At 37.8% G+C, this 22,585-nt stretch overlaps 2 protein-coding genes across 2 annotated transcripts in view; both read right to left on the bottom strand.

The window, feature by feature from the left end:
• The window catches only part of LOC140245051 (U6 snRNA-associated Sm-like protein LSm5), a 340,876-nt gene that overhangs the window by 187,666 nt on the left and 130,625 nt on the right, over positions 1-22,585 (bottom strand). The gene's annotated exons all lie outside the window — the stretch shown is intronic.
• The window catches only part of LOC140244994 (uncharacterized), a 42,160-nt gene that overhangs the window by 15,772 nt on the left and 3,803 nt on the right, over positions 1-22,585 (bottom strand). The window contains exon 4 of the mRNA XM_072324585.1: positions 1,799-1,914. Within this exon, the coding sequence (XP_072180686.1) occupies positions 1,799-1,914 (116 nt within the window). The remainder of the gene's footprint in view (positions 1-1,798; positions 1,915-22,585) is intronic.

Here is a 22,585-nt window from a genome sequence, read left to right as displayed (position 1 = left end):
ATAAACGCATGAATCACGCAAGAAATTTGTTTGTGCGTGCTTGTCCATCGAGAATTTTCGCTGATTTACATGATGAAAATCACCGATGAATTGTGCAAGAACTATGGAAGATCACGCAAAAATCACTAACAAACCACGCACTTTCAGCGCATAGGCACGCAAAGGCCCAAAATAGGACAAATTCGTGGTTGTGCGCGACGACTGAGGTCCACAGAAAACCATGCATAATCTGCGCATTATCGCTAATGAACTGCGTATGAATCACGCATGATTCGCGCATGAACGCGATAGCGGCAACATTTACATGAGCAATCACTGATATTCCATGCATATTTCGCGCATTCTTCATGTAAGAACTACGCAAACTACGCAAAAATTACGTTAAACAGCGCAATACTGCGTAAACTTTTACGCAAAGCCGAGTTTTGAGCTGCTCAAAACCTCAGCGGACAACTATGAAGGTTCCAAGTCAGACAAACTCATGAAATGCGCAAATCGTGCATGTATTGCGTAAGGCTCGAATTTCTTATGTGATTCATGCATTTACGCAATACATGCACGATTTGCGCATTTCATAAGGCTCGAATTTCTTATGTGATTCATGCATTTACGCGACTTTGGGGCAGTGTGACCGGGCCTTAAATCATCTTCTTCCAAGCATTTCTACTGTAACGACCTGCACCTACAATGAACTCTCAAAGGAAGCAAACTTTTTTAATTATCTGTTTCAACACATTTTCAAAGACCCTTCGTTTTAATTCTCGCTATCACCAATGACGTGAAAAGTACCCGGATGTGGCTTTTTCGTCAAGATTTAGTGCACCTCGTAGCAAGGGCACTTCCGGCGCGGGGCATAATTTTAACAGCGCTAGCGTGCGCGTACGTGTACCTCACCTATAGCGCCGCGCCGACCATGGATACTAGTACAGTATAGAGGCGGCTGTACCGCCCGAGCCAGCGAGTGGCCAGGCGCCTGTCATACTCGTACACTGTAGTCCCCGCATGCACTGCCCTAGGCCGGCGGCCGGCCTTGCATTAGCATGCACCATACACCACTGCACGCATAAACTAACACATACCGGTACAGCGTACTGCTTGATCATGCGATCAATGTGTACATCACAGATCAGTCATCTCTGCATACGCTGAAAATATGCTGGAAAATATTCACCCACCTGGATATCATCATGGAATGCCCATCTTTTTTTTTATATGTTCTCTGTCGAAATGTCGCGAACAATCGGGAACGAACCGTGATCTCGAACTTATCCTGTCTCCGAAGCAACTTCTTCCAAGTAAGTACAATGTACATATAGGCACTAGGCCTAATACCACTACTAGTGAGTTGCGCGTGCACATACTGCGCTGTGAAGTCACCCGCAAACTTCACCCACGCGGCCACGTCACGTCTCGCATGCCAGTAAGGGTCCTATTTCTGCAGATTTTTTTTCATTTATTGTCGTGCGAACAACACATGGCAGCTTCGCAGCAACAACCAATAGTCGTATTAACAGCAATTTCTTAAGAATGGAGAAATTTCAAATCATATTAAAGCTGTAATTCAAGTCGAGAAAACAGGAAGTACACGTAGAATACAGTCGGTTGTGTGTGTAAATAGCATTAGTCACGTATCACGCGCGTACAAACGGAAGTGACTTTGCTACCGGACTATCCCATAATGTACCGTAAATGACGCTTAAATGAACATCCGGGTACTTTTTACGTCATTGGCGATAGCGAGAATTGTCATGATCTGACAAAAGCAAAGATGGTTCTTGGTAACCAGTAGGTAACTTACCGTCTTGATATGCCGCTCATGGTCTGACGAGGGGTGAGAGTTTTGCAGAACATGGGCTTGGTGATTTGCAGTCCTGTTTTCTGCAGCATGGATAGAGTTGCTTGCATTGAGAGCATCTGTGCATAAAACAGGATGAAATACAGTTACAAACAACTGAATAATAACAAGAACACAGGGCTGACATACTACAGCGTATACATACTCCGCACAAATCCAAACGTATCAGCACTAAAGTGGATTAATGCACTTGCCCTATAAACGTGAATGCATGTACATGTATGCACAAAGTCAAGATGTCATAATACCCTGCTTTGGTTGCAAGTACAATGTATGTCTCACTCAGTTTCGAACATACAAAATCTCTCTGCCATATGAACTTTAACAGAGAGCCTTGCCCAAATCTAAGCAGAGGCATAAAAAACAACAAAAGACAGAAGTTCCACATGCACCAGTCACACTCTACTGAATGTAGTCACAATTACATCAGTATTGTCATTCATCACTGCATCCAACGGCCTTATTCAGTATGTGCCCTGCATTAAAGAGCAGGACAGAAACATGGAATGAACGGCAAGGTGTGATTGCTCCTATACAATCGTGCCTTCAACTCCCTATCCTCGCTTCTTGATAAAGGTAGGGAATTCCATTTGCATGCCTTAAAGGTACTAGCCCACATTTGCAAACCCACGAAAATCAAAACTGCATAAAACAGGTCCAATATGACTTCAAGTACAAGTTATAACAGTAACATACCTCACCTGTCGCTCTTTGTCTATACCATTCGATAAAAGAGAGAAAATCATCGTTTTAAAATCAATTTTCAAACCGGGTCAACCCGACCCAAAATCAAATTACGAGCACCGGCTATAGCTACGTACATTGTAAATGTAACACATACGTGGACCGGAGCTAGCGAGCGTTATACGCATGCATACGGATTACGGTGCATTTTCATTTATTTTTATGAAAGTAATGGACTAATTGGAACGAAATTTTGCACAGGTGTTACTGCAATCATACCCAAACTCCATGCTAACTATGAGACCAATTGCTGCAGGTTTACAAATGTGGGCTAATACCTTTAAATGAAGAGTTGTATAAAAACAGTGGTATGTTGAAGAGAGTATCATTTTAGAAACTCCCATAAAGTATTGAAAGTGGAAGGTAACATTTAGTACATTTTTATTGACCATTAGATTTTGAATTGAATTTTTTTTTCGGGGCTCATCGTAAATTCCAGTACATTACTAGGCTACCTTTGCAGACCCATGCACTGCATGTGTGTCCATCATGTATATTTTGTGAAGAAAGTTCATCAAAACTTACAAACATTTCTATATACATTCTTGCCACACACTCTATATGTTATTACATCAGCTCTTACACTTTTAGATTTGTGTTTATAGATAAAAGATACAGAAGACTGCAACAAAAAGGCTTAAGTGTGGCTGACACACAGAACTACTGAGTAGTTGAGTTTTGTGCATCATTCAAATTGTAGATAACTGTTGACTTCCAAATTTCTCAGCAGTGTCCTAAACAAGTCCCCTGAGGTTCATATTTAATGTTTTGCTGCATTTTGGGAGGTCTGTAAAAGGTATCCCCTACCTTTAAAAGTACACGGACAGAAACAGCCATTGTGACAGGCAAAACTCTTGAATGCTACATAAATCAGCTGTTGACGGGTTACTCAAAGCATATTCCATTTCCACATGGCGAAGTGTCTCATTTGTAACCCCATTTATGACATGCATTTACAGTGTTGTGTTACAATGTATATGCTGTTAACAGATCTAGATATAACTAGTTCAGATGCTGAAATTAGGCTTCTCTCCCAACTACACACTGAAATGGCATTCCATTCAACAGTCATGTCCCAAACTCTACGCTGTTCAATGCAGACACACAGCTCTACACAAAGATACACATGTACAATTTCTCCCCAAATGTGTTTCAGGCATCACATTATTCAGTAGATGACTATATGTACAGTGTACAAATGTATGCACCCAATACAAAGTAAAATCAAATTTGTAGAGCATGCTTACAGTTTCAAGTTGCTATCAAATGCACAGGAACAGCGTGACTAGCATCAAATTTCTTTGCATCATTTTACAGACATGGTCTGTTTGGCTTTTGGAGCTACAGCTGTATACTGTAGGACCATATTCAGATCATACTACTCTTACAGTCTGCGACAATTTAATCGACTAAATGGGAAGGAGGTAATTGTAGAACATGAACCTGAAAGTCCTGTCATTATCATTATGAAGTATTCAATATTTGTACTTTCTGTGCTTGAGTTATATTTCTACCATGCCTGAAGCTCTGAGATAATGTACACAATGGAGTGTGATTGTATGATTTGTTGGGGTAGAAATTACGAAAAGAAAAAAAAAAAAAATCTGCTTTGACAGTACATAAAGCATGAAAAGAAACCTCACTTATTTGCAATCAAGACATGTTTTCTTATGTCAAAGCCTGACTCACTTTAAAAATAAACAATATGGCCAGCTCAGGTGGTACAATGTACAAGTGCATGTCTTGAGTACAGTGTACATGTACAACACATACAAAATTGTGTGTGATTGAGCTTCTGCCACTGACAGTAATGCACACAGGACAAAGAAAAAGAGTGTGCTGCTTCTAAAGGGCATGGCTGGTTTTCATGAACAATTGCTAAAATGGCAATGGGCATAGAGGACATTGTATAGTGTAGCCAAGTGCAACCTGGGCATATCTAGCATCACAATACAAAAGAAACATGGCCTTGAGAACAAAGTGAAATGCATTTCCAAGAGTAGTCATAATTGTATTCAAGGAGATTCACACACAGAATAACTTAGGCTCTGTGTAAGAAATGTTTGTCTCAATCAATCAATAATATGAACAAGATATGAAACTCGTCAAACTGAAGACGAGTTAGGTGATACGCTGGGGGTCATCAGATATCGGTCACAGGTGATCGAAAACGAAAATGATATCAAATAGCGACTTGAAATCATATTGAGAAACATTCGTGAAGTCCCGTTTTTTTATACAGTCCTACATAATTCAGATCAAATTGTTTCTGTCATGCAACCAAGTGGAAATTCCATGCATGTGTCTGCGTGTGCAAGTAAGTCGATAAGACAGGCTATGTAACTGAATATTTACCAATAGGTATTCAAAATGAAAAAAAAAAAAAAAACAGAAATCAAACATGGCGATAAAGTCTTTTAAGAGTCACCTGCACTTTAACATTTGTATTTTCAAATATGAACTTTGACCATTATTTACATAACCAAGAGGGCTATGTCTCATCTCGTCATCATTACTAAAGTATATAATATAAGTTTGACAAACCCTATAAGCCTGCAAATTTTGCAGCAGTCGAAGCAATGTGGTCTCCAACACAAAACAAAGGGATATTGTGTGTGTGTGTGTGTGTGTGTGTGTGTGTGTGTGCGTATGTGTGCGTTTACATGAGAACGTGATTTCCACATGGACGAAGGTGTAATTACTCCATTGAAGAAAAAAAAGAGTAAAAGATAGAAGTATTTTGTTTCGTGTTCTTGTGGGGTTCGAACCCGCATGTGTGCAACCTCACTTCTCTGGCGCCAGAGACGTCGCCTTTAACCTCTCAGCTATACGTCTCGACAAGGAAATATGAGGAACGTAAGCTTATATGTGAAAGATAAATCAGGAATCGTTTCGTCCACATTCCAATCTCATTTTCAGTTTTAAGCTGCAAAATTATCAACCTGATGAGGAGATTTGAACAAAATAAAATGCATGATTACTGCAGGTTATTGTCTCAGCTACAACATACTTAAGTTTCAGAGGAAATGGAGCAAAATCAGCTTAAATAGGTAAAGGTGCTTGAACGTTATCAAGTCAATGCATGGTTTTAAAAAAAATCACCTCCCATAGACATAACACATAAACTTGGCTGATTTTGAGTCTTTGCCTTGAATCACAATTTCCAGTGTGATGACATTATTAAATTGCAAAACAATGACATGGACTTGAAAGAGAAATGTTCAAAGTACAACATATCTGAATTTGGGATAACATTGAGCTAAAACAAGAGAGATACCAGCAAATGAATGTCAGAAACAGTACCTCAAAAAATTCAATTCCACTTTCTTGATTTCAGATGATGATATGATAACGTCATAGAGTATTCATGGAAATATTGATACTTGAAGTGTTATTTACAATTCATATATGCTTTTGTAATATGCAATAAAAACATAGGGTTACCGGACATTTTAAAGAGCTATGGCGAAACAAACAAAGACATGTTTTTCACTATATTTACACATAGACGCGCGTGCGGATTTTTAACTTTGACACCAGTGCATTCCTTTGTTATTGGACAAAATCAATCGGAAATCAATGGATATTGTTTCTTAATGTATCAGGAATCCAAATCAGTCCCAAAAAATTGCATTTTCATGTCGCTTACGCGCTGTGCGCGCAGACAGACGTGCACGCGCGGAATTTTTTGAAACGCTTAAAATTGTCTGAAACCTCGAGAAAACCGGTCAGGAGTTTGTTTTGAGCATTTTATATTTTTGATGCGCGCACGTCATGGTGACCTGGGTAATCAGCATAGTACAGGATGATCAGACGTGACTTTAACTTTATGTCTACCGAAAATGGTAAAGAAATTATGTAGTTATGAAGTTATGATGGATCACTGAAAATCACAAAATGGCGCCTTGATGACGTCACAGATAAGTTATCGGCATGAAAATGTTGCTGTGCTGAGATATTGTCATGAGATATGATGATTGAAAATTTCATGTGAAATGGTCAAGTCATTATTGAGATATTTTGTTCACAAAATTTGTCACAAAGAAATGGGAATTTTGAGCAAACACAATAGGTGATACGTCATTAGTGTATCACCTGATTAAAAAGTGATCACAGAGAAACAGTCTTCCCCAAATAATACACCATGTTGAAACTGCTTTTCTAATCTAATCCAATCCAATCACTACATTCTCTGTCACTGCTGAAATCCTTAATAGGACTGTATACACCGAATATTTCGCAAGGTTTTTATTTTCGTGAATTTTGCGAGTTGGGTGCTATTTGCAAAATTAAAGACACACGAAAATATTGACTCTGCTCCCGGTGTGAATATGACGTATGCATGTAAATTTCTCAGTTCAGTCCATGACTCCTAGATCGGGAATTTAACCACTCGCGAAATCGTCGGGAATTCGGGAGACAGCTGCATAACCTCCTACTGTACTACTCTCCAGAATGCAACTGGAAATAACAGTCAACACAACTGGAATCAATGGCAGTTCTCACAGAGTACCTTTTCAATAATGTACTTGATTCTGAAAGAGCTTTACAGGTACAAAATATGACTGCCCTGGCTCCTAAAATCAAAGTTTTACATGCAGGTCCTCTATTAATGGGGATCTTGTCACCCATAGGATCTGGAGGGAGGCAAATTGAAGAAATTCACACCTGAACCTTCACCCGTCTGAATAAAATCTCTTCTTTTTTTTCATTTAATATACCTTGTCCATCTTGGACTACTTAACATAACAATGTCGGAATGTCGGAGCTTGGGTATTTGTTCCATGTTTATCGTGTCACTGCCAGCAACCAGGGACAACCTGGTGGAAGTGTCGCTGCCCGGAAAGCAGTAGATGACAGGTTCGAGTACCACTGGTTCCTTTTTCCGACATGTTTGTTAACCCGTTGAGGACGGTTTGATTTTGCTACAACACGCATTTCCCCATGACACTTGCCCGAGTAAACTCGGGACTTGTCCTCAATGAGTCAATTTACAGATCAGCAGTTGCGATCTTAACAAATTTAATTTGTAGAGGGAGACAAATTGAAGAAACTCACACCTGAACCTTCAACCCTCTGAATAATATCTTTCTTTCATAGGATCTGTTGTGTACATTAATTCCCACTGATACTGCACTTCATATCAGATACAAATCTGGACAGTTACAAAGGAGATTATGAGAAAGCATGCTGCTTTAGGGCATTAGGATAGTGACAATTTTTGGAACCCTGAACAGAAAGTATCGTGCAATTTTAATAGTAGACAATGAAATTCCCATCAAAAATGCACAAACACGGATACCTTGTAACATCAAGAAACAACAACAACAACCAAAAAAAGACGATACAGGCAAAGTTGGAGCTTGTTCAAGTATCTGCATGAACCATCATGTAGAGTTCAACTTTTGCATGGTGACTACAATATTTAATGTGAAAAATAGAAAGACACTATGTTCACGTACATGTATATATCTTTTCCATACTGGTATATTCACTATTGGAAACAAAAAGTGGTGATCAAGCTTAACTTACACCACATAATACTGCACAAAAGGCTAAATTGCAGAAGTCTCATTACTACTTTGACAGCAGCAATGTCTTTACCTCCCACCCCCCCCCCCCAAAAAAAAGGAAACAATAACCCATCCTCCATATCTGAGGAGTTTGATCAGTGAACAATTTTCAAATGCTACTTTGTTGACTTTTAATTTGGCTTTACAACCTGTTCTTCTGATCTAAAGAATCTTGAAACTTTTAATAGGAAAATACAAATTTATGCGTGTCCCACTATTTCCACATCATGACATTATTTCTTTTTATAGCAGGGTGGTCCACAACTTGAAATTTGAGCATGCAAGCTCAGAATCTGAAAATATTGCAGAAATTGTATGTGTGCGGAACGAACATCATGAGCACATAATACAATATTTTGCAGCTTACATATCTCTCTCATGTTTTGCACACAAATATCTACATGTAAAGTACCAAATAGTTTGATGTTTCTTTAGATGTTTTGCACACATTTTTCACATGTTTGAATACATCTTATTTTGAGCTTGTTGCAAAATCTTGAGCATGTTGCAGTAACATGCTGAAACCCCTCATGGACCATTGTGTTTATAGCATGGATTTTGTTTGTTTTTAAGGGGAAGAGGGTGAAAGGGGATCCCCATTCCTTATATGTGATGTATGACATACAATGTATTTCATGTCTCATCATGCGACATGAACCTTTCAATACACTTTGTGGATATAATGTAATATGTTTCCATCATGTAGCTTACAATGAAAATTGTATTGCTATTAGAATTACTACTAAAACTAAGTCATACAATAACCTACATGTACATGTACCTGGATTGGGATAACATGTACCATACATACACAGTCAATGTAACACTACAAAACAATGTACACAGAACTGAGGCTCTGAGCTAAAATTCAGTTGGAAATGTACACTGTACATACCGTACAATATGGTCCTTGCCACAATTGAACATAATATCTCCTTGCTTGAATAATGTTTGAATGAACATCAACGACACACAACATACACATTTTGACACTATCATGGTAACAGTTTTTGTATAGTACTGTCTTGACCGGCATAGAGGTCGCATTTTATTATCTTTTTGAAGAATTAAGAGCACAAGAGTGTCACTGTATAGGTGCAGCCTACATACCATACATTGTACGCAGCTAGCGATAGTCAAAGTCTAACCATTTCAAATCAGTGAATCGCTGACTTAAGTACATTTTTCAAAAATAACAGGCGTACAGTTCGAGTGTACACATACATGGGCCAGTGCATTAGATGCAACCTTTCTACAATGAAAGAATACGTCTGGCAGCATTTATACGAGACCTGATTGATGTGATAACCTCTAAAGCACCGTTATCTGCTTAATTACTTATTTTCCATGCTAGGGACTAGGGACTAGCAGCAATGGTTTTGCCAAAATTATAGTATGAACAACACAATGACAGCATAGATTAGATGGCTAGCAGACCCCTGTTACTTGGAACAGAGCAAAGCAAGCTTTGTTCACACACAATGAATGTATGTATAGATGTATGTATGCATTGTATTGATGCATTAAATCCATCAATACCCTTCTAACGCATTACTGATGTCTTTGGGAAATGTTTTGAATTCACAAGTCAAGAGGATTATACATTGTACATCATGCATAATTATGCACTTGAAAATAAATAACTGTATACGCCATACATTTAGCGAGTCTAAATTTTCGCAAATCAGGATTTCCTGACAATCTCGCGAGTGGTTAAATTTGTGATCGTGGAGCACAGTACAGAACGGAGAAACGCATACGTGCATGTCACATTCATATCAGGTCAGAGTCAATACTTTCGTGTGCTTTTAATTGAGGGTATCGCCAATACATAGGTGCCGTGCGCAGAGCAACATTTTAGATGCATTATGGGATAGCTCGGGTGGCAAACTAGCCCCAGTTTTGGCTGCACATGCACTTTAACACGCTCTGTCTTTATAAAGAGGTATTATTTGTTGAAGATTTCTTCGCTTTCCATCATGTGACCAGCACATTGAAGCCTTGCAGTAGTGAACCATGACTCTAGTGACCGCAAATCAGTAAAGCTTAGACACTTTCAACTCTTTTAAGCTGAATTATAGCCAAGAAAAAAAGGGCTAACAACGGAAAAGCAGACAAAGAACTCCATTGATTTGTATGGGAACTGTGACTCGCGTAAGAGAACCGAAAGTGAACAATGGACCGAGGAATCCCACAGTGCACCTGTGACAGAGCTCTTTAGCGTGCGCAGGAGTTTTTTACGTCATTGGCGATAGCAAGAATTTTGTAACGCCTGACTCGCGAAAATAAAAACCTCGTTGTTACTGTGCGAACATTGGACCAAATAATCTTAAGATTTTATATCCCATCATTCAAAGCGCACATTATCACAACAGCATGCGCACCATACCACTGTGACACGCAAAAACAAAGGGCAAAGAAAAGCCCACGTGCACACTATGTGAGCCAATTAACGAGATATTCTTGTCCATCTGAACACTCACAAAACATCTCAAGATATGAATTGCAATCATTCTCCCGCTATTTTGTACTATGTGAACGCGGCTATAGGAGCTGCAATGTACATTCTTAGCAGACAACAGTTCTTGGCAATTCTTCACATTTTGTAAACTGTAATAAGATGTGGCTTCATCATGCAGCAGAACACCTTATGTGAAGAAAAAAAAACCAAAAAAACAAAACTGGTGACAATAGCTAAGTGTGCGCCTCACACTGTACTGTATTTGCTCATGTTCGCATGACTAGGATTGCAAAGCCCAGTGGCACTGGCACCTGGAAACTTGCACACTGATTTTCAGCTGGGCTATGCAAACATCAGAGACAAAACTACTGATCATCATGGGTGCAAGATCAAGTTTTCCAATTTGCTGTTCAAAAGATATCATCATGGATGCTTTTATCATCAGGAACGGGAGCGCACTTCTAGACCACTCATGATTACCTTCAGGCAAAATTGAGATATTCCTTGATGATTCAGACACTGAGGCAATAATGTCTCCTTAGTCAGCACAGATTACTGTTACAGATAATCTACAAACACACTGCTGAAAGAGTAATGAAAAATGTAGCGAGGTTCTGCATGCAAATGATGTGCGAAATTGCACAGAGAGACATGATTGAATGGCTAAATTCACTGATGCATGGTTGAGCTGCAGTATGCACATATGTACCGTATGCATAGTAACAAGCAGGGAGGTGGAAAGAGATCTCTTTCCACCTCCATGGTAACAAGTGAAGTACAATGCAGCTCCTACTTCACATAGAAACTGCGCTATTCCCCTTATGTCTGTGTGTACATACCAATCATCTACGGAACACTGTATGTGTTAACCTGTTTGCTATGACACCTGAAAAGCATCAATTCCCGATAAGGCAAAAAAAAAAAAAATTGTTGCATTGGCATAACCCGCCCGACCCTAAAAATTCCGCCGACCCTATGTTTTTTTATTATTTTTTTTGCTATCGATATCAAGTATCTTCTTGACTGCGATCGCGATCGCAAAAAACCCGGAAGTGGAAACGGCTCTGGGGATATCGGATGTACGAGGGAGAGATCCACAGAACTCTTACACTGTGAAAGAGTTCTGTGGAGAGATCTCGCTAGCGCCTCGCATAGCCTCGCTTGATCATTAGGTCATCTGTTTCCAACACGGACGCGTACTCTATCAAGATTTATACAGTGTATACTTAGCATTCAGACTGCAATGTATTGTGCACAGTTTTGCCATAGGTTTCTTGTGTGGAGAACTTACACGAATCTGTATATGTGGGACTGTAATAGAGATCGCCGTGTGCGATGAACAGATCGTACATATGGGTCAATTTGCATCTATCTTATCTAAGTCAAAATAGTAAAATATGAAGTGAAAATATTCAGGATAGGGATTTCAACATCTTTAAATTCTGTGAAGGGGTATAATTCGAGTAATATCGGCCTCATAAATGATTTGTAGAATAGATGAACACAGCACATACGGTGCAGCAGTTGTAACTGTTTACTGAGCGCGAGTTATACACGTAAAATGCAGGTAGCAAAAAAAAAAAAAAAAAAAAAAAAAATCCGCCCGACCGACCCTATTTGAAAATCTCATGTTACGCCAATGCAACAATTTTTTTTTTTTTGGCCTAAGTTAAAACTGGATGCCATTGTGTGCTCATTAACAAATTTGTTTGATTTTTCCCACCATACCAATATTACTTTCTACAGAAATCATGGATTACAGGGCATTCTTTTTTTGTTTCCTTTCTCTGACAGTTTGCATGGTATTGGTAAATATCTTTAAAGGACAAAGAATGTGGGATTTATATGAAGAAAATCATATTTTAAAAAGGTGGCATCGCAGAGGGAAATGTCTCCAAAAACAGATTTGTGACTGATTACAAGATATTCGCGCCACTGAGAAATCGCAAGTTAAAACTGACCAATTCACTTCACCTACAATGTATTTTCGCCCCGGAACAGCTGTCTTTTTCGAGCCCTAAATTATGACGTCATGAAAGGCTCAAAACCCTTTACGAGTGGAGCGGTACATTGAGGCCGTCAGTCATAAAGCACGTATTCCCAGGCGAGCAGGTGTAATATTTGACCCGTCTTTCTTCGCATCAGGTTTTTTGGCTGAGCCATTGAAACATCAAATTTTTACCTTATATTGTACGATAAGACCTTTGAGTTTGATATTGAGAGTGAATTGAGTAATGACAGTGACAATGACACTGATAGCGACAATGGCAAAGTCGGGGTTGTAGAAGAAGCGAGGGTGAGGCGACGGAGCCCACTGTCTGTCTGTAGTGTGTCTGTGTTGATGTGTTTTGCTATGGTGTGCCAAAAAGAACCATGTCTGGTTCGGTTACAATATCACTTCCCTGCTAATAATTTTGTGAAAAGAAAATATCTTCAACTAATGATGTTGGTGCCCTTGATTTTGACAAAAGAGTAACATTACGGGTGATTTTGTACCGAATTACTGATTCCACTCCAGCTAAATAGCTACCGTAAGTAGCATGCACACATAGACGTAAGAGTTCATTTGCTATAATTATGTACCCGACTAAGTTTGTATATTACGACTTGAAGTGAAACCTAAATGAGACATTTATCTTGCATGTCTAACCATTGGCGTCAATTGTAGGCCAACATGATTACGAGAAGCTAGGGTTCTGCAGATTTAGCTTCTGGTTCTAGTTCAAGTAGAGCGCCTAGGCCTACAAGTCGTTTGAGAGGAGAGACTGAGGCGCAAAAGCGCAAGTAGAAGTCTAAAAAGATAACATCTGTATACTTACTAGTAATTCTAAGCAAGATGGATTCAATAAGTAAAAATTTGCAAAAATTTTAACCAACTTGTACACGTACCAGATTCTGTGAAGAAGAGACTTCGTCTCCTATGCAGATCATGCGGAATTCACACTTTGAACCACAGCGCTGCGAAGCAACAGCACATGGCTGATTTGTTCCTTGTGTTCAACGTCATAATTTCGGTCCCCAAAATTTTGCCGTTAGATCGAGTGCTGGCGGTCAGAAAAGTTGTCAAAACACCATCTCTCCATCATTCTAGAGATGTTTTCACATTCTGAAATTTAATTATTCATATTCCTAGAGACTTCTGTTTTAAAGAAATGTATAATTCACTTTATTTATGAATATCAAGCTTTTTTTTTCTTTTTTTTTTGTGTGATGGCTACTTTAATTTTGCTGAATTGCACACCACCATGTAATACTTCTGGTTTGAGTGCTAGATCCAAGGACTTACTAGGGTGTACTCACAGGACATTACCTTTAGGATATTATGCTCTAGCATGATAGATCCACTATGTATTCTAAGTGGTGGATCATGCATCAATACACAGTCGCAGCTGACGGGTAACTCACCATTTTCATTTTTCCATGACCTTGCTTACCCCTTAATGAACGCGATGCATACACAAACCGCTACATGTAGGAAAGTGTCGCAGCAAAATTGCTATAACTCCACTATTATTTCATACTTTGTAATCATTTTTCCTTATTTTGAAAATGAAAAACCTCATTCTGACTCATCATTATGTTACATTTTTTGAACAATGACGAAAAAATATCTAAAAATGGAGCAAAACTTGACTTTCAAAACGGAAATTGTCAGAAATATTTGCTAAGATTTCACACTATTTCACAACGTGAACAACAAAAATCTTACAAGTATGTTACTAAATAAGGATTTCTTTACGTAATTCTACAATCCCCATCCACAAAATGATTCACAAAATAACCCTTCAAAGAGTTCAAGCACATACCTATGACCCTGTCAATGCTGAGAAATAGACAGCACTACTAACTCGAACATGTCGCACCATTCGAGTGAACATGTGTACACTATAACACTTCACAACAAACACGTTTCTCATATTCTTTTTCTGACTATTCGTCCTTTCTCTACCACACACATGCCACACACACACAAACACTCACACTTGTACAGACATACAGAGAGGAGAGTATGGACCACACCTGGAGATGGTGACTCTCCATACTTGCACTGAAGTGGTGGTTCATAAAGTGCATAGTGTACATGTACTACTAGATTATGTACATTAGGAATTACAGAAACAACTGGTGCTTAATATGATCGCCACAGGACAATAAAACATACATTGTACTGCCCAACAGCATGACTGTGCAATCAGCAGAATGTGACCAGGATTGCTTAGAAAATAACCCTTGGGGGGAGGAAATGAAATGTTTGTGACTATTTTCACAATTTAGTTGCCACTTTTGAATATTAGTGATGGACAGTGGAAAATAAAATTGGGCAATAAAGCCATGAAAATAATGTAAACTTTGTTTCACTTAACAGCTTGTACAGCTGTAAGTGGTGTTTCCACTAAGCTATTCCCACTTGTCAGGTGAGCACTATACTTTCCGTTTATTTCAAATTTGGTCATTATTGTTATCATTATTATTAGCACTGTTATTATCATGATTATGGGCATGATTTGAACGATAAACTACACATATGAATATTATTATCAGCATGATTCACTGTGTAGGTGTGAAGGTTTCATGACATTTGCTCCTGCGACAATTGCTCCCATGAAATATCTGCATATTTTCATTTTTTAAATTTTTATGTGGGTGTGTTAAATTGCGGCATTTTTGTAAAGTGAGCTTTCATTCACTTATTGCATGAATTGTGTGATGATGTTTATGTAAAAAGCATTTGAACAAGGGTTCTGATGTGCAGACATACTGTATACATGGAATATTTTGCAAGGTTTTTATTTTCATGAATTCCGATAGTCAGATGCTATTTGCGAAATTGTACTTCATACAAAAATGTTGACACCGATCCCCGACATGAATGAGACGTACGCGTATACATTTCTCCATTCAGTACTAGACTCCACGATCACAAATTTAACCACTTGCAAAATTACTGGGAAGTCCTAATTTCGGAAAATATAGACTTGTTAAACATATGGCGTATAAAGTATTTGTTTTCATGTATCATTTCATGTTTTAAAGGTCCAGTTTACCTTTGGGAGCAGTGATTAAAAAAATTTAAGATATCACATTTAATGCATATGTGTAGGTCTGTTGTATTGCAAAACATCCTACCATATAAAATTTTTGCAATAAAGCTTTAAGTATAAGGAGATATCAGTGTTTTTCTGAATAAACCATAACTGTAGACGGTTTAGTCTGGAAACATTTTTATTATAATTATTGTTCACATTTTGTGTATTTAGCAATACTTAGCATCAATTACACATATTCAGTTTTTTTACAGTGGTTGTTTCTATCCCTAACTCACATTTTAGAACTATTTTAAAGCATTAATGATGGGTTTTTGTTTCATCTGCAAATGGTAAATCATGCCTTTAAAGAGTTATACCATGTTGGAATAATTCATTATATATAATGATAATAATTATCATATAATTTCCATCTCACTTCAGCCCACACTCATACCTCCTTCGGTGCAATTTCTCTTTTTCAGTATTTCTTATCATTTTGATGGAGTATTCAGAGGTTTTAGATGTTTTAGTATGTTTATTTGTAGAAATGTGCTATCTTCAAACCACTCCTGTGCTGGTATACAGGCCTATATGATTCCCTGGCTGTGGCATTTGCTCCATTTTCTTTTTTTTTTTTCTCTCTCTCTCTTTCAAGGCTGTTGTATCTTCAAGCTATATATATGCTTATTTGACGATAGTCTTCTGCATTTACACTCCCAATACATGTGCCATAATTCACTCTGATCATTTGATTCACTTTATCCCGAGTGGTTCCCAATTGACGTGTTCTCTTATTCTTTTCTTTAATCCGTACATGTATATATCTCAGTTTTATATTCGGATGTACACACTGTATGTTCTATTGTCTTGTAAACAAAAAGAAATGACTGTATTTCATTTGTAATATATTTGATGTAGAAAATTCTTAATAAATTCATTTGAATTTGAATAATTATGAGTGTGGTTCTGAATGTTTGGCAAAGGACAAAATTATTTGAACAGGGATAGTACTGGTGATTATTGATGATGGTGTTAAAATAAACAATTTACTCAGCATGGCATTATCTATACCTAGGAACTTGATTCTTTTCTTAAGGCCATTAAAAAAAAAAAAAAACCAATGAAAATTGTAACAGTAGACAATTAATTCCAGTAGCCGACATGTCTATTTATCATGTAAGAGATTAATGTATCAATTCATGGGAAATATGAAAGTACATGTATGTCAAAAGAAAGAAAAAAACAAAACAAAACAGAGCTATGCCTATGAAAATATCAAATCACAATGCCAATTACATGATGACATATGTAGGCTTACATGTGTGTTTACTTAAAGTTGTGAGACGATCATTGCAAGTGGTTTAGTTGCGATACATGCCACAGTTCAGTGAAAACATAAGTTTAGAATTTCATAATAATTCTGAAGTCCCTTTCTAGTGAGATGTCTCCTATTTTGATTGATTGAGCATCCTGTATTTATAGAGATTCTTAAACCTTGAGTGGCTGTTGTAACCTAAACAAATCAGAAATTGAAAGCCATGCTTCTTCAGTTGTCTGCTTATAAATTTCTAAAATGTTGACCACTGCCCACATGGGAAGGAAATGGTATAAATACTGATGACCCTGTAGGGAACATAGACACACAGTCTGTTTGATGCTAGGCAATATGTACAAAGTTGTACAGTGTTGTAGGCATGTTGATGACATCTTCCACAGATTTATAGAGGGAGACAGAGAGACTCGCAATAAAAGATTAGGCACTAAGACACTATTTACACCAAGCACAGTATCACAGCACTTCACAAAATCGCAAATAACTTATCATGAAACGTATCTCTGACATACAGTTGTATTCTCACAATGGAATATTGCTGGCAACTTGTGATAAAAGCTTGAAGAAATTTAACTAGTAAGGTTTCCCTTGGAGACTGTGATGCACCAAGCTTATATTTTGGAATACACAAATAAACTATGTCTAATAAAAGCAAAATTTAATCTTGTGTTAATGAGCTAAGTCAGATGACCGACTGAATATTATGTTAAGGCTTATGAAGCATATCCACCATATGTTAAGGAGCAAGGACATTTTAGAACTTTGTATCTTACACACACAAAAAAATCTTCTTATAAATGTGATATGAAGAGATAGTCTATGGGGTTCTTTGAAAAGATTTAGGACATGTGACTTGCACCAGGTAGCAGTAACTACATGTGCAGCATGGGTTTTGATAGCGCATGGCTCCGATTTTGTATATTCTGTCCTTGGCAATTAAAAGGTAATATGGGTGACTGTATGATATTGTTAGAAAATTAAACTACAGCCAATATATGCCGATCAAAAAACATACATGCCGCGGACCTCATCTATAAGCATCGTAGAGTCTTAAAAGGGACTACAGTATGTGGTGGGGAGACTATGAATTGCGAAGGTTAGAAATTTGAATATTATATGCAGGAATTCCTATAACGCTTCCAAAAACGTTCACAAAACAGGCTCTTGCAAGCAGAGAAAACTGTCGAGCAGCTGATCAAGAGGACTGCTTTTGACCAACCTCCTGGTCTTTGCTAAGATTGGTACCATAATCCACTTTGGTGCACATATCTGCAGGTGGGCAATTCTATTATAGCAGGCCTGCACTTGTGGTTTTTTAATGTACAGCAGTGGGCAGCGAATAAAGATCAATTTGATCAAGGGACCACAGTATCTGCAAATTGCTTCCCTTTATCACAAAGAAATTTCACTGACAGGGCTTGCAAAAGGGCTACTTCATATGAAACAGAGACATACACAGATACCTACCAAAAAGAGAGAGAGAGGAAAAAAAAAATAATTGGTGCCAGAAAATGATAGAACAGAAAGGTATGAGAAAAATGTAAATACAGTCAACCTCGGATAAGCCGAATATCACTTACCTCGGAGGCAAAATGAAAGTCCTGATTGTTCCTATGGAGTTTTCGTGAGTTAAAATTTGCGTAGCTCGAAAAAACTAGCTCGAAGTCCAGAATCTGATCTTGCAATATTACTCACTACTCAAGTACCACTGGCCCATCCTTCATGTACTGTGCTGCACTTATTCAAGGCTCAACACTTACAGTGGTCCGGGGCCACCAAAACGCACGACGGGCCACCAAAAAAGTCAGATGTTTGCCTTTACTTTTGGAGATGAACAGCGGTAACAATCGGCCCCGCAAGTTGCTAAAATAAATGTCAGATATTTGCTTTTAATTTTGGAAATGAATAATAATAATTATAATAATTGATATGATTTATATAGCGCCAAATCCACTCTGCAGAGTGCTCTAGGCGCAGAAGGAAGAGAAAGTGAAGGAGATAAAGGACATACAAATATCAAGTACATGTAATGAGTAGTCAAATTGAGGCTTTAAAGGTATTAGCCCACATTTGTAAACCTGCAGCAATTGGTCTCATAGTTAGCATGGAGTTTGGGTATGATTGCAGTAACACCTGTGCAAAATTTCGTTCCAATTAGTCCATTACTTTCATAAAAATAAATGAAAATGCACCGTAATCCGTATGCATGCGTATAACGCTCGCTAGCTCCGGTCCACGTACGTGTTACATGTACAATGTATGTAGATATAGCCCGCGCTCGTAATTCGATTTTGGGTCGGGTTGACCCGGTTTGAAAATTGATTTTAAAACGATGATTTTCTCTCTTTTATCGAATGGTATAGACAAAGAGCGACAGGTGAGGTATGTTACTGTTATAACTTGTACTTGAAGTCATATTGGACCTGTTTTATGCAGTTTTGATTTTGGTGGGTTTGCAAATGTGGGCTAGTACCTTTAAACAAGTGAGTTTTTAGACTGCTTTTAAAGGAGTCTGATGAAGAACAATTTTTTACGGCTGAAGGTAAGTTATTCCATAAGGTGGGAGCAGCATGGCCAAAGGCACGTGTGCCCCATATTGTAGTGAATCTTGGAATTATCAGAGAACCGGAGTTGGATGAGCGTAAAGATCTAGCAGGGATGTAATTATGGAGTAAGTTAATGTTATACTGAGGAGCAGCGCCCTGAATGCAATGAAAAGTCAAAAGTAAAATCTTAAAAATAATGCGATCTTTGACTGGTAACCAATGAAGTGATCTCAAAATAGGGGTGATGTGAGTGTGCTTCTTGGACAGTGTGATGATGCGTGCTGCCGCATTTTGAAGCCTCTGTAGCATGGAGAGCTGAGTTTGTGGTAAGTTAAATAAGACAGAGTTTCCAAAATCGAGCCTAGAGGATATCAAGGCATGGACTAATTTTTCGGTAGAAGAGCGGTTTAAATATTTTCTAATGAAGCCGATATTACGAAGTTGGTATCTTACAGATCTACAAATGCTAGAAACTTGATGAGACATAGTCATATTACAATCTAGCATTACACCCAGGTTGCGACAGGTTTGGGACACACTAATTGACATGCCAGAAAAAGAGATAAAATTAATGTCAAGTTTACCTAATTGTGTCTTCGAACCAAACATTAAAAACTCAGATTTATCTGTATTCAATTTCAAAGAATGTGAGTTCAGCCATGAATAACATTAATTTCGACTCCGTATGATACTAAAATAAATGTCGGATGTTTGCTTATACTTTCGGAAATGGATAACGGTAAGATTCAGCTCTGTACGGTGCTTAAATTAATGTCAGATATTTGATTCTGCGTTTGGAAATGAATAACGATAACATTCGGCTCTGAAAGATGGTAAACTAAATGTCGAACGATCCCTTAGACGTTTGGAAATGAATAACAATAATATTCAACTCCGTATGATGATAAAATAAATGTCTGATGTTTGCTTTTATATTCGAAAGTAAATAGCAATAACATTCGGCTCCGTAAGATGCTAAAATAAATGTCGAATGTTTGCTTTGACGTTCGGAAATAGATAATAATATTCAACTCCGTACGATGATAATATGAATACCGGATGTTTGCTTCTACGTTCGAAAGTACATAGCAGTAACATTCAGCTCCGGAAGATGCTAAGATAAATGTCGAATGATCCCTTTTACGTTCGGAAGTGAATAAAAATTTGATATTCAACTCCGTACGATGATAAAATAAATGTCGGATGTTTGCTTTTACTTTTGAAAGTAAATAGCAATAACATTCGGCTCCGGAAGATGCCAAAAATAAATGTCACATGATGGCTTTTACGTTTGGAAGTGAATAGCAGTCACATTCTGCTCCATAAGATGCTAAAATAAATGTCGGATATTTGCTATTACATTTCGAAATTAATAACGGTAACATTCAGCTGCATTTGATGGTAAAATAAATGTCTGATGTCTGCCTTGACGTTCAAAAATGAAAAACAGTAACATTCGGCTCCATACGATGCTAAAATAATTGTCAGATGATTCATTTCACTTTTGGAAGTGGACAGCAGTAACATTGGGCTCCGTATGATAGTAAAATGAATGTCGGATGTTTGCTTGTAAATTTGAAAATGAATAACGGTAATATTCTGCTTCGTATGATGCTAAAATAAATAACAGATTGTTGCTTTTACATTTGGAAATGATTAACGGTATCAATCTGCTGACTGTGAGTGCTGCTGGTAGACACATGGAAGACCGGTGCGTAGCAGTGCAACATATTGCCGTCGCTCCCTGTAGCTCTAGATGTTCTTGGTGAGCTACATGTACACCCATAGTTGTGCGAAATATTAATAGTTTGCAAAGCTAAGACTGTGATTCTTGTGTAACTGTGTGCTTGGTAAATCTAGTTTGTGTTTCGAAGGGTTTCTCCACATGACGTGTACGAGTATTACGTAAATGCATACACAGTATTCTGTAGACACACCACGGTCATCCACATGTAATGTACATTCAGCACGCATGTTCTGCAACCCTGTCTTGCACTCGATTACGTACCGGTATTTTCTTTTTGATTTTATGGTGATAAGTGATTTAATTGTCCACCAGAAAACAGTGATGAAAGAAGAACATCGATTTTCATTCAATTCATTCATATTAAAGTTGATTCAAATCCAATTGACAAGCATACAAACACACACACACACACACACATGGAATCATAATCATATACGTGTGCATGCAAAGTCCTGACAAGCAAGTCTTTCATTAATAGTAGCAAGAACTGATTCATAATTGCCTCATTATTAGAATCAAGGACAAGAAAAAAAATACATGTAAACATAGTTAAAGTTTACAAAACAAGAAGACAAAAGGTTTGCATATAGGCAAGAAAAACTCAGGACTGTTTTTAAGGGGATTGCATAGTTCTGGTTGAGATGGGGGATTCAGATTTTATTTTTTTTTTTGTGTGTGAGATAATTACAAAAACTTATGAAACTTTTACGAGCATACAATTCTAAGGGGAATGAAACTTTATTTGATGAAAATTGGTTTTGAAATGGCTGAGATATCCAAAAACTTAGCAAGACAAAGTGGTCCTCATAATATGGGTCCCACCTTTTATTAGGACATCTTTGTTTTTAGATATCTCGCCCATGTCAAAACCAATTTTCATCAAATAAAGTGTAAGCTTTGAATACCTGTTAAAATTGTATGCTCTTTCATATTTCAAGAGGTTTCTCATTATCTCACACACAAAAAAAAAAAAAAAAAAGGAAACCTGAAGCCCCATTTCAACCACAACTATACCATCCCTTGAAGTGTTTATCCAAGCAAGTGCTACATGTTGAGTCAATTACTTCCATTTCTGAAGAATGAAAATTCACAGCTACTGGAGAAAATTCTTTGGATAGTGTTCTTGCAAAGGATGCTAAAATCACCCACTGTTGATAATTTACATCACACTGTGGGGGGGGGGGGGGGCTTTTTGTCCATGAGTACAACTCTGGAAGAATACAGGATATATATATTTAAAGTGAAAAAAAAAAAGATGATGCTTGTTTTGTGGGGAAACTTTAATGCAACAGCTTTGCA

The sequence above is a fragment of the Diadema setosum genome, chromosome 22 (assembly GCF_964275005.1).
Source record: "Diadema setosum chromosome 22, eeDiaSeto1, whole genome shotgun sequence".
NCBI lineage: Eukaryota > Metazoa > Echinodermata > Echinoidea > Diadematoida > Diadematidae > Diadema > Diadema setosum.
This window is presented reverse-complemented; position numbering and strand designations above follow the sequence as displayed.